Below are 15,406 nucleotides of genomic sequence, written 5' to 3'. Positions count from 1 at the left end.
ATCTTTAAATATGGGATCGAATGAGTATATATTGCGTTTGGCTATGTCTCTTTAGATCTTTTAATGGGCTCTTTTCTTCCAGCCTCTTTTCTTTTTTTTTTTTTTTTTCTCTCCTTTTTCTTCTTGCTGAGACCAAGCCAAGTTTATAGTCTTATAAACTATCTCCCATTTTAGAATGTGTTTGATTGCTTGTCTTAAGTTATTCCTCTCTTAAATGTGAAGAAGTCAAGTCTGAAGGCCCAATTAGATTCTGGCTTAACAAGTTTCACTTCTACATGATTGTACATCATAGATTTTGTGACTTTCAAATGCCTAGCTATTTGTGTTGCATCACATTATGAGCATATAGCCAGATGTCCACTATCACTGATGCAATCCTTGATGCTTAGGGTGGCAACGGGCATAACTTTGCCTTGGAAAGGTATACTTTTGCCATTAAAATTAGCATAAATACACACAAGTGCATGTAAAATTGGTGAGATTTTAATAAGATTGGTAAGTTGGATCAATCTCACTTTTCTGTTTTTGAAATTGTACTGTAGTTAGGCAAGAGTTACCATTGGGAGAAAAGTAGGGAAGGAAAAAATGAATCTGTTTGTGTTATTTCCTATAACTGTATGTGAATCTACAGTTACCACAATATGAAAATTTTTCTTTTTTTTTTTTTTGCTTACTTTGCACCTTGTTTTTTGTAATGTACAAGTATCTTCTTTCTCAATAATAGATGGAATGTAGTCACATTCATTGATGATTCTTGCTTGAACCAGTCATTTAATTGGGAGTTGCAAAATGTTTTTTCTCTTTCTGTTTTCCCTTCTGCATTAGGCATTCTTCTCTTAAAAGCTAACTCTCATGAACTAGAAATGAACTACGTTTTTTCTTCTCAAAAGGCAGCACATATATTTAACTCTTTCTCATAGTTAATTCTTTCCCTTTGATTACCAAGTTTCAGTGAAAAGAGTTCTTGCAATAGCCAGTTGCGATAGTAATGATTAATACTCTGAACTCTTAAATATATTCATTCAGTATATTATACCCAATTGCAGCCATTTTTCCTTTTGATTCTCAGTTTATCCCAAATTTACCCTTTGCTTAAGCTGCTCTCATGTTTTGGCATGCTTCCATTAGTCTTGAGTAATTTCTTACTTCATCACAATTGTCCCAGGCTTACCTTGTAATTAGCCTATCTTGAGCCCAGACTCAACTGTTCTCCAAGAAGCCCTGATTTCCTTCTAATAGGAGCTCTATGTAATACCTGTTGGTGGAATATTACGGCTTCTATGTCTTTTGAGTCAACAAAATTAGGAAATTGTGAAAATTTCCTTAAAATTTAGAAAAAATTAGAAAATGCTATTTGTATATGTGTTTAAATCATGAATTGTTTTCATTCTAATTTCTAATCCAAATAGAACATTAACATCTTTGTATCTCTTTATTTTACTCTGAAACTCTTTGTTCTAATAATATTAACATATTAACTTTTGTCTTATAGTAGTTTTAAATTTATAATACCAGAAATCCTTTTAATGATAAAATTATTAAATGAAGATTAATATTGATTTGAAGTTTCTTTTGTGGTCTGTTTCCCACTAATGTACAATCAGAGTACTCGGTTCCCAAGTCATATGATATATTTATTTTCTCCGTGTGGATGTGTTTCCAATTTCTTGTACAGATGAATTTAGGGATTTATTTTTAGCACATGCTTTTTTTACCTTTGATTTTTTTTTTATTTTTAACAATTCAACCTGACACAAATTTTTTTTTGAATATATAAAACATGCACATGGTCTGAGAAATCTGTCCTTCATTTCCACACTTTTAGTATGTTCCACCCGTTTTTATTAGTCAGTAACCACTTTTTTGTTAGTTCCTGTGTTATCTGTTTAGTAAGGACAACATAAGTAATATCTATATTTTATCTATATTTATATCTATGCCTATACAACAATGTTAATATAGATAAATTTTCCCATCCTCTTTTATACAGAAGATAAAATACATTTGCTATCACAAATGACATCACAGTGAGAAACCTTGCAAAAATTTATTTTTATTATAGTATATCATAGGAATTTGTAATGTATAGCATCTTTTTATTTGGGAGGTTGTAGCTTAATCTGAAGTGGATTGACAGAGAAGAGATTACTGGATCAAAAGACAAATATGTATGTAATGCTATTAGATGTTGCCATATTGATCTCCACAAGCATCATGCCATTTTGCACTCCTACCAGAAATATATATGGGTGCCTATTCCTACAAGCCATGAGATTAAAGCAATCTGATAATACGTGGTATATCAAAATAGTTTCAATTTGCATTTTACTTATGAATGAGGTTGAGTATCTTTCCCTACATTTATAAACCGTGTATGTGTGTGTATGCACTGTTCATGTCTTTTACTGATTTTTCTGTAAGGTTTGGGGTTTTGTTTCCTTGATTTTTAAGAGTTTTTTATATATTAGATTAATCGACCCTTTGTGATCTGGGACACACATATTTTCTCAATGTTGTCATAGCTTTTTACTTTGTTAGCAGCCTCGTTTGTTCTTGAAAACAAATTTATTTTTCAAATTTATTGTCAACCAATGTTTTTATATAATGTGGTTGTTTTCTAAGAAAAACAGCTACTGTCGACATGCTTTTAAATCCAACAGCTTCAACTTTCTGAGTTCCTTTTACTTCACCATTCTGAGCAACAAATGTCTTTGTCACCTTTTCAAAAGAATCTAGTAATATGTTTTAAAATTTGAGCTGTTTAGAAAAAAAATTTTTTTTTACTATAATATATTTAAGTATTATATTTCTATTAAATGTATTTTATTGTTGGAAATATTAGGTGATATATTCAAATATTTACATAAAATACCCTAAAAATGTATAAATTTAACCTAATAATTGGTATTAGCCATCATCATCAGTCTTTTCTTTTAATTCTTCTTAGAGATGGGAGTCTCACTATATTGCCCAGACTGGCATGGAACTTCTAGACTCAGGTGATCCTCCTATATCAGCCTCCCAAGTAGCTGGGATTACAGGCACAAGCCACACCATCATCAATTTTTATTTCAATAAGTGCAGTAATTATGGCTGTGATTATGAGATATAGAGTCTGGCATAGGGTGTTATTAAAAAACTTTAAATAAGAAATTTTCTGAGAAATTCTGATGGTTTGCTTTTTCTCCATGCTTTTGAAATATGACTAAAACAATGAGTCAGTTCAGTGGTGAAAGTAATAGCTATTTAATAGCAGTTTTCTCCAAAGTATACTTCTCCTTCCCTGAACTCCAATTGAAGTTCCCCATTTATTCTTCTTGCCCCTTCAGAAGGGCAATGTTCTGAAATTGGTGAACATTTGGACGTCTGTCTTAGGGTTAGTATTCATTGCTGGCTCCTCCATTCTGCCCAGATGTACATAGCTACCTGTGCACTGCTGCCTCCCAAACTCCACTCACCTATGAGACTGCCTGATGAGCTTTGCTACCAAGGGTTACTCCGCGGTGGAGAGCATCCAGCTGGGTGCTTCTGAAATCTCATGCTGCTTGCAAAGAGGTAGAACCAAAGCAGGCCCTGCCAGGGAATGGAAAACCAAGACCACCATTTCTTTCCTGCCTAATAAGCATCCATATAAATCACCTTCCTCCTTATTATGTATATAGCTGCCACAATTTTGTCTTTCTTTTAGTATTGTTGCATACCCAATTTTTTTCTTAGGAACCAGCTTAATTTTCAACACCAGTTTCCCCAGACACACTCCATGCCCACATCAGAAGCCTTTAAAACATAACACATGGCCAGGTGTGGTGGCTCACGCCTGTAATCCCAGCACTTTGGGAGGCCAAGGCGGGTGGATCACTTGAGGTAAGGAGTTCAAGACCAGCCTGGCCAACATGGTGAAACCTCATCTCTACTAAAAATGCAAACATTAGTTGGGCATGGTGGTAGATGCCTGTAGTTCCAGCTACTCAGGAGACCAAGTCAGGAAAATTGCTTGAACCCAGGAGGTGGAGGTTGTTAGAGTGTCATCTTAATAAATAGACTTAATATTCATTAAACAGCTACCTTGCTTTGAACAATCTCAGGTATATGTACTCATCCTATGATAGTTTGGTGAAAAGAATTGGTAGATTTTTCTAGTAAATGTGTTGTACTCCTGCAGTAAACCAGACACAGTTCACCATGCTGATAATCCAGTGATAAGTAAAATACACACTGCCCCATTCCTTTGGAGCATATCATACAGTGGAGCAGGTGGAAGAAATTACTTCACAAATACAATGATGCAGTAACACATGTGTAAGTGCTGTGAAGTCAAAATGCAGAGTACCATGAGATAGTTCGAGGATGTCTTAGTTCATCAGGATATGCTATACCAGAACACCGTAAACTAGGCACTTTACAAATGGCAGAAAATTACTCTTCACATTTCTGGAGACTGGGAAATCTAAGGTCAAGGCACCAGCTGATTCCATGTCTGGTGAGACCCACTTTTCATAAATGGCAACTGCTAGTTGTGTTCTCACACAGTGGAGGGGGCAGTGCAGCTCTCTGGGGCCTCTTTTATAAGGGCAATAACCTCATTTATTTGGGTTCTGCCTTCCAGACATAATCATTCCCAAAGGAAAGGCCCCACCTCCTAATACCTTGGGTATTAGGATTTCAACATAAGAACTTGAGGGGATACAAACATTGAGATCATAGTATACTGTTACATAATTTCAGTCAGAGGGCAGCCAAGCCCACTTTACGGAATAACATTTCAGCTGAGAATTAATGGATGATTTGTGGTTCAAACTGATGGAAAAGGAAGAACATTTAAAGTACAGTTGTCTCCTCCTACCCATGGGGGATATGTTCTAAGACCCCCTGTGGATGCCTCAAACTGCAGATAGTACCAGACCATACACTATGTTCTTACCTATACATACACACACCTATGATAAAGTTTAATTTATAAATTAGGCACAGTACAAGATTAATAATGAAATAGAACAATTACAACAATATACTGTAATAAAAGTTTTGTGGATAAATACCTTATAACACTAGACTTACCTATTTTTGGACTAGGGTTGACCACAGGTAACTGAAACTGTGGACAGTGAAACCACAGAAACAGAGGGCCTGCTGTAGGGCAAACTGTCTGCAAGATGTCTTAAGGAAGAAAAGAGCTTTCCTCTGTCAAGCAGCTGAAAGGAAGCTGATACAAATGGAGCGATGTGAGCACAGGAGAGACTGCTGGTAGCTGCATAGGAGCTGGAGGCAGGAGTCCAAGTTTGAATTTCATTCTAGATGCAGTAGGAGGCAAAGTAGAGGCTTTGCATTGGCATTGAAGTCATCTCAGTGAAATACAGTGGCACTTTGATGGTGACAGCGGTGATGGTGAGAAATCAAGAGATTTGAGATACTGTTTTAGAAAGGAGGAAGACTAGACAGAGTAGGACCAAGGTGGCTTGGCAAAGGAGGGCCCAAAGAACAACTGGTGACTGCTAGAAATGTTCAGTGTGAACATGTGACACATTTGTAGATTTATGGAAAGCTGTTGGTTGAATAAATGAATCTATGTATCAGAAGAGAAGTGAAAGTAGATTAGTTCTACTGATTAGCTTTTTTGTTTTTTGTTTTGTTTTGTTTTTTTCTGAGACGTAGTCTCGCTCTGTCACCCACGCTGGTAGAGTGAAGTGGTACATTCTCGGCCCACTGCAGCCTCTACCTCCTGGATTCAAGCTATTCTCCTGCCTCAGCTGATTAGTTTTATTAAAAGGTCCTGAAAACAGCAATTCCTGCTGATAGTAGATCATTAACATCATCGTTTCATATTCAGACAGTAGGCCTTTTCCTTACAGTTCTCAGCAAACAAATATACCTGTCATGAGCCAGAATTTTAAAGGATGTAAAAGAGTAATACACAGAATTTCCCCGTGTGTTACTGCTCCATGGTGTACACTATGTGAACTTATCTCTGTGAACTAAATGATCTGTCTGGGTTCTATGCTACATGGAAAATAAATCTACATGTAAGACCGTACGTGCTTGTATCGTAAGTGAAATATTGGTGTTTAAGTAGGAATTCCAATTTGGTAATGTTTAAGCAGTGTTTTTTTCACAAGTTGACTTTACAGATAGGCTAGTTATGGTTAATATTTCCCCTTCCACCTCCTTCTATAAGGGCTTAACCAAAGAAAGAGAGAGGGAGAGGAGAAAGAGAGAGGAAGAGGGAGAGAGAAGAAAAAGAGGAAGGGAGAGAGGGAAGGAGGAAGGAGGGAAGGAGATAAGAAGCTTAAGGCAACATACAAATAGCAGATTTAGAGCTCCATAAGGGTTCTTTCTTTCCCTCCCCATAAAACCAAACTTATCTTGTTTAGAAGGGTGAAACCAAATGTATTTTTTTCTTTATTGTTCAAAGACCTTTAAATATCATACTTTTCTAGAAAACAGAATATGTACTAAACATCTACCTATTCAAATAGAATTTTTATGTTCATGTGACCCCTTTATAGCTTTTATAATTTTTTAATAAGGAAACATCTTAACCACAACAGGGAAAAAAACTGAGATGTAATTTTAAAACATTGACTTCTAAAAGGATCATTACTTTTACTTTGCTCTTTTCTCTTCACATTTTGTTTTCTTTAAAGAAATATTTATTGTGCACCTATTATGTGTAAGGTCCTTTTCTGGAAATAGGGGACTATATGTAAACAAAAGACCGACATTCTTGCCATCAGGGAGCTTATATATTTAGTGGAGAGAGAATGAACAATAAATTAGTAAAACAAGTATTGTATAAAACGACTATAAATGCAGTGAAGGAAAATACAACAGGAAAGGGAGGTCAAGATATCCAGCAGACCTGTATGAGTGCAGTGAGGGACTTCAGTTTTAGACAGCATCATCAGGGGATGTCTCACTTATAAGGAAAATTTGCACAGAGACCTAAATAGCATTTTAAGCATCCTTTCTCTATGAATTGTTCACAAACCCTATTTCTGAAATGGCAGTCTATAGTAACCATGGCATGAGTTTACATCCACTGTGACAGATGCTTTCTAAATTATTTGTACTATTGCTCTCTGCTAAACTGCAGATAAGTTGAATAGAGGCAGAACCTGAATATCTATAATTTATATGACTCTCTGCCAAGGCTGCTGTCAACAAAAACCAGTGGAATTCATCTGCAGTTTCACATGACCTTCTGAATTTTTGCAAATTGGCTATGTTTATCTTGAGACAGAACTTGCATTTCTCCCCTTATTAGTGGCAAGTTGGGGTTGTACTTCTGTCTGCAGACTGCAACACGTGTCTGTTCCATAGAGCCACTGGCCCGGCTCCATATGTGGTGAGATTATAGCAATGGGAAGGGCTTTTGTGGGAAAAATTGGAATGTAGTCCAGGTTTTTTCACTAGATTTCCTCCCATTCTTCAGCTTGGAGAGCTTTCTGTTTCATTGTTTCATAGATAGTCATGGTCATTATTTCTTTATCAGAATCTATTTGTTTATTCATTTCTACTAATTATTTTGGCATATATATTACAATAATTTAAGAACACTTTATTTGGAGATTGGCATGGTTTAAACACCCCGTTAGAAGCCCTTGTTATATCTAAACAAAAATTATGATTTTTCTTTTAAGTGATTAGAATATCACTGACTTATATTTTATTTGCAGTGAACTCTTTATTTTCGTGCTCCTGTATATTTCTCTGAATCAATCTGTATATGAAATTGTATTTGAAAATCTGTTTCTTTTATCTACTGCATATGGATCAAAGCATTATTAATACAGGCCACCTAGCACCATGAAAATTATCAAGAAAAGGTGAAAAACATTTTTTACAAATTGATTGGAATGAGATACGTGGCTGGAACTATAGTATAGCTGACATCCAAAGAGGAAACAATGAACAAGTGTCAAAACTGTAAACAGGGATATGAACAGGGAAAGTAGATAACTTGTTTCAATATAATTTTAACAATAACAACAACCAAAAATGTTGGTACTAGTCTGTGCCAGGTTCTCAGAAAGTTCTTTGTATGTTATACAGTAATCATGCTATAAATTAGATATTAATTTGTGCTAACTCAATGACTAGTATATTGACCAAAGTGACACAGTTGTTAGGCAACAGAACAAGAATTGCATGTGAGCTTAGAGCCGTTAATTAAGCTATTTCCTCGTTTTTAAAAAAATTACAGAAGTTGGTAGAGAAGACAGTACATGATAACTAGAACAAAGTACAACTATTAAAGGCTTTTAAGACAGTTTTCATATTCAGATTCATTTGGGTGAAAGAAAGTTCATTGTTATCATATTAACTGAAGTCCAAGAATCCTCAGTAGATTTTGTGTGTGTGTGTGTGTGTGTGTGTATGAGTAACTGATAAATCCTAGAAAGTTTGGTCAGGCTAACATATTGTTAACCAAAAGCATGAGAAGGTCCTAAAATAAATCACTTATATAATATATAAGTTGTATGAAAAGAGCAAGAAAGAAAGAGAATTAAAACGGAAGTATTTTTGTGATATATACTCGTCTAAATAGTGGATATACTTAACATCCAAGTGAAATATTGCTTATACGTACAGAAATTTAAAATAAAGTGAAATTTTAATTGTATTAAAATCAATTTTTAAAATACACCTAGTTTTTAAATATTAAAACACTGAGTCGTCTTTCATTTATTTTCAGATTTTAAATAGAAAACTACTTAATGTCATCAGATGTATCTTTTTTTTGGGTTTGAAGGGTTTGTTTTTGTTTTTCGGGATTTTTTGCCCTTAGTAAATATTATGGTGAAACATATTGTGTGTAGGCCAATTATTAATTCAACAACTTTATAAAAACCTGCTGTGGGTCAAGCCATGTGTTCTTCACTAGCGGTAAGAATGAATAGACACTTTTCCTGTAAAATGACCTGTGCTATGATTGGGTGAAGTATAGGGTATTACCAGAGCAGATAGGAAGGGCAATTAACCCAGACTAGAATCCTCCGTGATGATTTATTTTTTGAAAATAATTTTGCCTATTTTTCTTGAGTAAAGTTATCAGCCAAAAATATGTTTAATGATGAAAGAAGGCTCTACTTTATAACTATATGAGACAATAGACATAACGGGCATACAGACAGATATTTCATCCTCAACACGGTAGGTATGGAGATCTTGCATATATCTAAAAACGTTAGGAAGCATGCGTGGCCCTAGCGCTGCTCTCATATTCAAGAAACTGACATATCCACAAATCTGGCAGGGATTTGTCTGTGCTACCTCCATCTAGAAAGCCCTGGAGAAAATGCAAAATGACAAGATTCAGTATGTTGACATTATGTTTTTAATTACACTGTATGGCTTAGACATTAAGGAGTTCACTACAAAAGATTTTGTGATCATTGTGGTCAAGTTGTTTAGGTCTTTCTCTGACTGATTTAATGTAAGACAATAATAAGGAAACCAACTTGACTTAAAAAGCATCCAGCCATTGCACCGTGAAATACCAGGGAGGCCTGCATACATTGTTGAGAGATGCCTTTGCTTGGTTTGCAGGACCAGTGGTTTTGGCGAGTGAGAAACAACAGGGTGATGGATGGATACCCAATGCAAATTACTTACTTCTGGCGGGGCCTGCCTCCTAGTATCGATGCAGTTTATGAAAATAGCGACGGGAATTTTGTGTTCTTCAAAGGTAAGGATGTTTTCCATATCTGGCTATGTTGTATTTTAATCATTTTGTCTAGAGCCCTGTGGTGCACACAAAAGTGATGAAATGAGATTATATAGCTAATGAATTTAATGAAATAAGCTATGTTGACTAGAAATATAAATGAAATACAGATAATTTTCAATTTTTATTTTTTTGTTCTCATATGGTATTCTCATGTCAGATTTAAGAGATATTCTTTCTCTTAGAACTTTTAGATTTGACTTAAAAGTACCAAAAAAATTAATACATAAATAGCCATTTCTGCACTGACTAAAGGTTTGTTTGTTGGTTGGTTGGTTTGTTTGGAGTATTTGGAGTTGCTTGCTGGTTTTAGGCCTTCAAATCTAGTACACTTCTATTTTCATACATAATCTCTGAAAATTTGCTTGATTTAATCAGTTTATTTAAACAGAGTCTAGTAAACTAAGAAATAAAGGTAAGGAAAACAGAATTATCCAGTTATCAGTATCATGAAATTTATGGTCTGTTATTTATCTGAGTGCCAAATTTTAATCTCACAAGTACTACCAACTGCCTGGCTTGCAAAAGTGAGATTACCTGACGAAGTGAACTTAGGCAACTGCCTATTATTGTATTCTCAAAACTAGTTAATATTCAAAACCACAAATCTTATATCTGTGGAGGAAAACACAGGGACAAGAGGCAGATTGAGTTGGAGGACTGAGGGAATTGTGAAGAGAATGTATTTGAGCAGAAGCTGAGGAGAACTAGAGTGTAAAAGTTTATGATTGAACATATTACCCAAGAGCCTAAAGGCCTGAAAATAAGCTTATACAGGAATAGAGATTGAGGAAAGGAAAAGGGGGATCTTAATCCCTCAAAAAGCAATTATTCGCAGAATCAAACTAAAATAATTAATAGTAATGATGAAGGTAATGAAAATATGGGATTTGGGAAATACTTGTAATATTTAAAGTGAGGCTCAAACTACCTCTATAAAATGAAAGTATATACCTGGACTTTATCTTTACAGATTGTTCCTCAAGAAAAGAGGCAGTTTAGTACGTTAACTGTAAGAACCTGAGAATTCTATGGCCATGTTGCCAACCTCGAATACTTACTAAATGTATGAACTGAACAAGCTACTCAATTCTCTTTGCCTTAGTTTCCCCATCTGAAAAATGGAGTTTGTATTATTCCCCATCTCAGAATGATTTTGAGAACTAAATTAATTACTACATGTAAAGTACCTGGCATGTATAAACCCTCAATAAATGCCAACTATTGCTGCTGCTGCTCGTAAGATTGCTATTAATTTTCTTGCCTTCCTGCTGTCTATAATAAGCATATAAAAAAGTGTGCGTGCACCGCACCACAGTGGACAAAGTAAGGATACCACCTAAAGGCTGTGAATCTTAGCGACATGATATTCGAGGGAAATTCCTCTCTCCTACACCCTTCCTGGGTCCCATGAGTAGGAGCAACAAAAAGAAGGGCAGGTTCAGTTCCGACTAGCCTTCCACTTGGGGACTATCCCAGGAGGCCCTGCCTCCTCACAGGACCAGTAGCGCTCTCTGACAAAACTGCCTGAGGCGAAATTGCCACAGTCATCAATTCATGTTCTGACAGCTCTTTATTGCCTCGGGGGCTTCTCACTTTTATTCGCTTCCCTGCTCCTTACCCTGTGGCTAGCTCCTTTTCATTTTTCAACAGACAGCATAAAAGGTATGTCCCCCAGTGCCCTCCCTGCCCACCCTATGTAAGTAGTATCTTCTAAGTTGCACAAAGTATTTGTAAAAAAATTGAAATTACTCACAGCATTCAGATGGAAATTTCATGAGAGATGGAACTTGTTTATATTTTCCTGCATATCATTTTATTTTCAGTTCCTAAAAGTTTTGAGTGCATAGTAGGTGCTCAATAAACATTTCAATAAAATATCACTGAATACTGATTTGATTCAGTATGGTGTTTGTTATACTATGGTGCTTACAACAGCAATAATTTCATCTTTTGTCCCAGACTTATCTAACCGCCAGAATGTTGTGCTTATCAGTGGTCTCTTCTAGTACATTGTCAACCTCAGGAAATGCCTGCTGTTATAAATTTTGTCACTTTGAGGATCCTGCTTGGTGACTCTTTCCTCCAGTTTACTCTTACCGTCAAATAAACCCTCTCAAAGCCCAGCTATGACCTGTAGCTCTCCCGCTCAATAAAGCATTGATTATCTAGAAAGAGTCAGAAGTTCTGGGTATTGCCAGTGAAACCACACTCTTCCCTAGTCTCTACCCCATGACTGGCAGGAGAGGAGTGAGAGTCCTAGCGCCCTGGGCTTCTGAAGTGAAATGACCCCCTCCACTACCGTCACTACAGCAATCACGATCAAAATATTTCTCCTTGACGCTATCTCTTTATAGCCCTTATCATCCTCAAAAGATCAGATAACCACATCATTCCTTATCCCACGTGGTCACTCCATTTTGCTCTATGGGCCATGAGGCAATCTCTGCCCCTTTGCTAACAGTTGATCCCCTTCCCCGCATAACTTGTGCATGTACCATCTGACAAACCATATATTTTAATTGTTTATCTGTATCCTTCCCACTAGAATATCCCATAAAGGCAAGGCATTCTTTTTTGTTTTTTTCTTTTACGCTGTTTTATCCCTAATATCTTAAACTGGGCTTTGACAGACTTTTTCTGTAATGACAAAATAGTTAATATTTTAGGTTTTGCAGCCCATATGGTCTCTATTATATGCCTTTCTTTGTTTTTGTATGTGTTGTGTTCTAACTTTAAAAATGTAAAAAGTATTCTTAGACCATGGCCCATACAGAGGCAGGCTGTGGTCATAGTTTGTTATCTTAAACAATACCTGGAATATAGTAAACACTCAATAAAGATTGATTGAATGAACCAAGAATAACATTCAAGCCCCAACCTGTACTTATAGCCTTGTACAAGTTGGTCTCAACCTATACCAGCCATATTAGACTCTTGTTACTAATGATTTAGATGTTATTCTTCTTTAATTTACTCTTTTATTTAGCCTCTTTGCCTTACATTATTTCTCTTTGTTTTCTTCTTCTCTCTTTACAGAGATAATCTTTTATGTTTTTTTTTTCTTCTTCTAATCTATACTAGACAATTATTATGTATTTGAATAGCTTCATCTTTTATTCCCCTATTTAACTAAAGTCCATGTTTGGATATAAATGTATTTAACTATGTATTTCCTAAAGGTATTTGGTATTAACCTTGTTTTCATTTTGCATTAGAATTTGAAGATGTGGATTCAACTATATGTATAAATGAGTGTTTAGTTATAAAGTACAGCTATTGTGTTAGTAATATAAACATAAATATAACATGTCTTGTTTATTTGAACTTTTATAAATCTTAAGAAGAATGAGAAGCCATTAGATACAATTAAAAATTTATATTTTGACTGGGTGCGGTGGCTCACACCTGTAATCCCAGCACTTTGGGAGGCCAAGGCTGGCAGATCACGAGGTCAGGAGATCGAGACCATCCTGGCTAACATGGTGAAACCCTATCTCTATTAAAAATACAAAAATTAGCCGGGCATGGTGGCAGGTGCCTGTAGTCCCAGCTACTCGAGAGGCTGAGACAGGAGAATGGCGTGAACCCGGGAGGCGGAGCTTGCAGTGAGCCGAGATTGTGCCACTGCACTCCAGCCTGGGCAATGGAGCGAGACTCTGTCTCAACAAATAAATAAATAAATAAATAAATATTTATATTTCGGTATAATTTAGATATTTTTTGAACTTGGGCAAAATTATATGTGCACATGTACATTATATGAAGTGGGAGTTGTCAGTGTATAAATTATGAAAACATAAAACTTGTCCTTTATATATGTGTCCAATTCTATATTTTGAACATAATCTTAGTGCTTTTTGGTATGTTAAAGTATGGTATATCAGAATGTAATGTAATATATTACATGATAGTATACTATAATGGTAGATTCTGCCTCCAACCAAGAGGTAATAATGGGGATCAGATTTATTTTTCTTCCTGAAACAAATAAAAAATTGACATTATATTAAAAAATGATTTTCAAAGACACTGTGTATCAAGAAACAGAGGACATTGAATCCTGAGAGTCAGGAAATAAAGGGAGATGAGCCCTGAAATTGCCATAGCTTCCCATCTGAATAATTTACAGGCTGTGGCACAAGGTAGGGGAACCCAGGCAGAGCTCAAAAGACTTCCTCAGTTGAAGAGACAGAGCTAGGAGTTCAGGGAGAACAAGGTGGCTTCAGTGCACAGGAGAAAGTAACATAGAGGAGAGAGCTACACAAGAGAGCCCAGAGATTAGCAGATGGACTCCCATACATATTGGAGAGATTATTGGTCAACTCATGTCTGTAAGGAAACTACTCAAATCTAGAAAAGGAACCAACCAGTGGGAATAAAAGGAGCAGGGCCTGACACTCACAGAGGGCCATAGTAACTGCTGCCCCCAACCACCTGTTCATAGGCATTGGATCGAGTATTGAAAAGGGCCTTACCTCAGTTATGCAGAATAATTATCCTAGAAATATCCCTGCTTGGATTCTACTTAACAAACCTTCAAAGTAAGACCTGAAGCCATCAAATGGTTTCCAAATAACATTCCTAGAACACAGCTCAAGAATATTTATAGGGATACAGAGATAGTGACCCAAAAGGTAAAATTCACAGTATCTTGCATACCCCAGAAGATCAGGAACAAGACAAGGATGTTTCTATCAGGTCTGTTCAACATTGTAACAAGTTTTATCTAGTGAAATAAATAAAAATAATTTAGATTGGAAAGAAAGAAACAAAGCCGTATTTATAGACAACATGATTGATATGAAACAGAAGTAAAACTGTATCCATGGATGTAATTGTCTGTGTAGAAAGAGAGAGGATTGCAGTCAACCAAAAAGCTTTCAGAATTGATAAGTGAGTCTCTCAAAGTTACAAGATGCAAGAACATTAATAAACATTTAATTGTATTTCTGTATATTTTCAAGAACTATAAAGGATCTGAGATTTTATCTTATTTGTAAGCTAATAAAAACCTGTTAGCCTGCCTCATGTTCATGGATGTTGACAGGAGACATGAGATTCCTGAGTCAGAGAAAAGGATGGAAATCAAAAGCAGTAGCCATAGTATAGTCATCTGTACTTGTTCCCTAAACCTCAGTTTTAAAAGTGTGATACTAAAAGGTGACACCTTACATGAAAGTAGTCTCATTGCAGGAAAGAAACCATGAATTAAAGTACCTAAATTTTCTATAATTAGCAACAAGCCTGCCCAAATTTTTCACTGAAAGGAGATATTTTCTTTATTATACTGGACAGTAAACAAACCTTTCCTTTGCGGTGAAGGGAGACACCATATCTATAATCCAAGATGGTTGGCTCTACAAATATCACTGGAAATGGATTCTAGAACAAGGGCAGTCAGTGCCTCTGCTCTCAAGACAAACTGAAAAGCACAAGACCTATGAAGAATTATCTCCCATCAGATACTAACAAAGAACAATCAGGAATTGAAATTTTAAAATAAAAGGCCATTTACAATTGCATTCGAAAACACCAAATACTGAGGAATCAATCTGCAAAAAAATGTACATGACCTCTACATTGAAAACAACAAAACCCCGCTAAATGAAAGTAAAGAGGTCTAAATAACTGGACAGATATGTCTCATTCATGGGTCAGAGGGCTCAGTATTATTACAAT

At 35.8% G+C, this 15,406-nt stretch overlaps 1 protein-coding gene across 1 annotated transcript in view; it reads left to right on the top strand.

Moving 5' to 3' along the window:
* The window catches only part of MMP16 (matrix metallopeptidase 16), a 297,659-nt gene that overhangs the window by 245,429 nt on the left and 36,824 nt on the right, over positions 1-15,406 (top strand). Inside the window, exon 7 of the mRNA XM_021942484.2 lies at positions 9,547-9,685. Within this exon, the coding sequence (XP_021798176.1) occupies positions 9,547-9,685 (139 nt within the window). The remainder of the gene's footprint in view (positions 1-9,546; positions 9,686-15,406) is intronic.

This window comes from Papio anubis, chromosome 8, assembly GCF_008728515.1.
Source record: "Papio anubis isolate 15944 chromosome 8, Panubis1.0, whole genome shotgun sequence".
Taxonomy (NCBI): Eukaryota; Metazoa; Chordata; class Mammalia; order Primates; family Cercopithecidae; genus Papio; species Papio anubis.
This window is presented reverse-complemented; position numbering and strand designations above follow the sequence as displayed.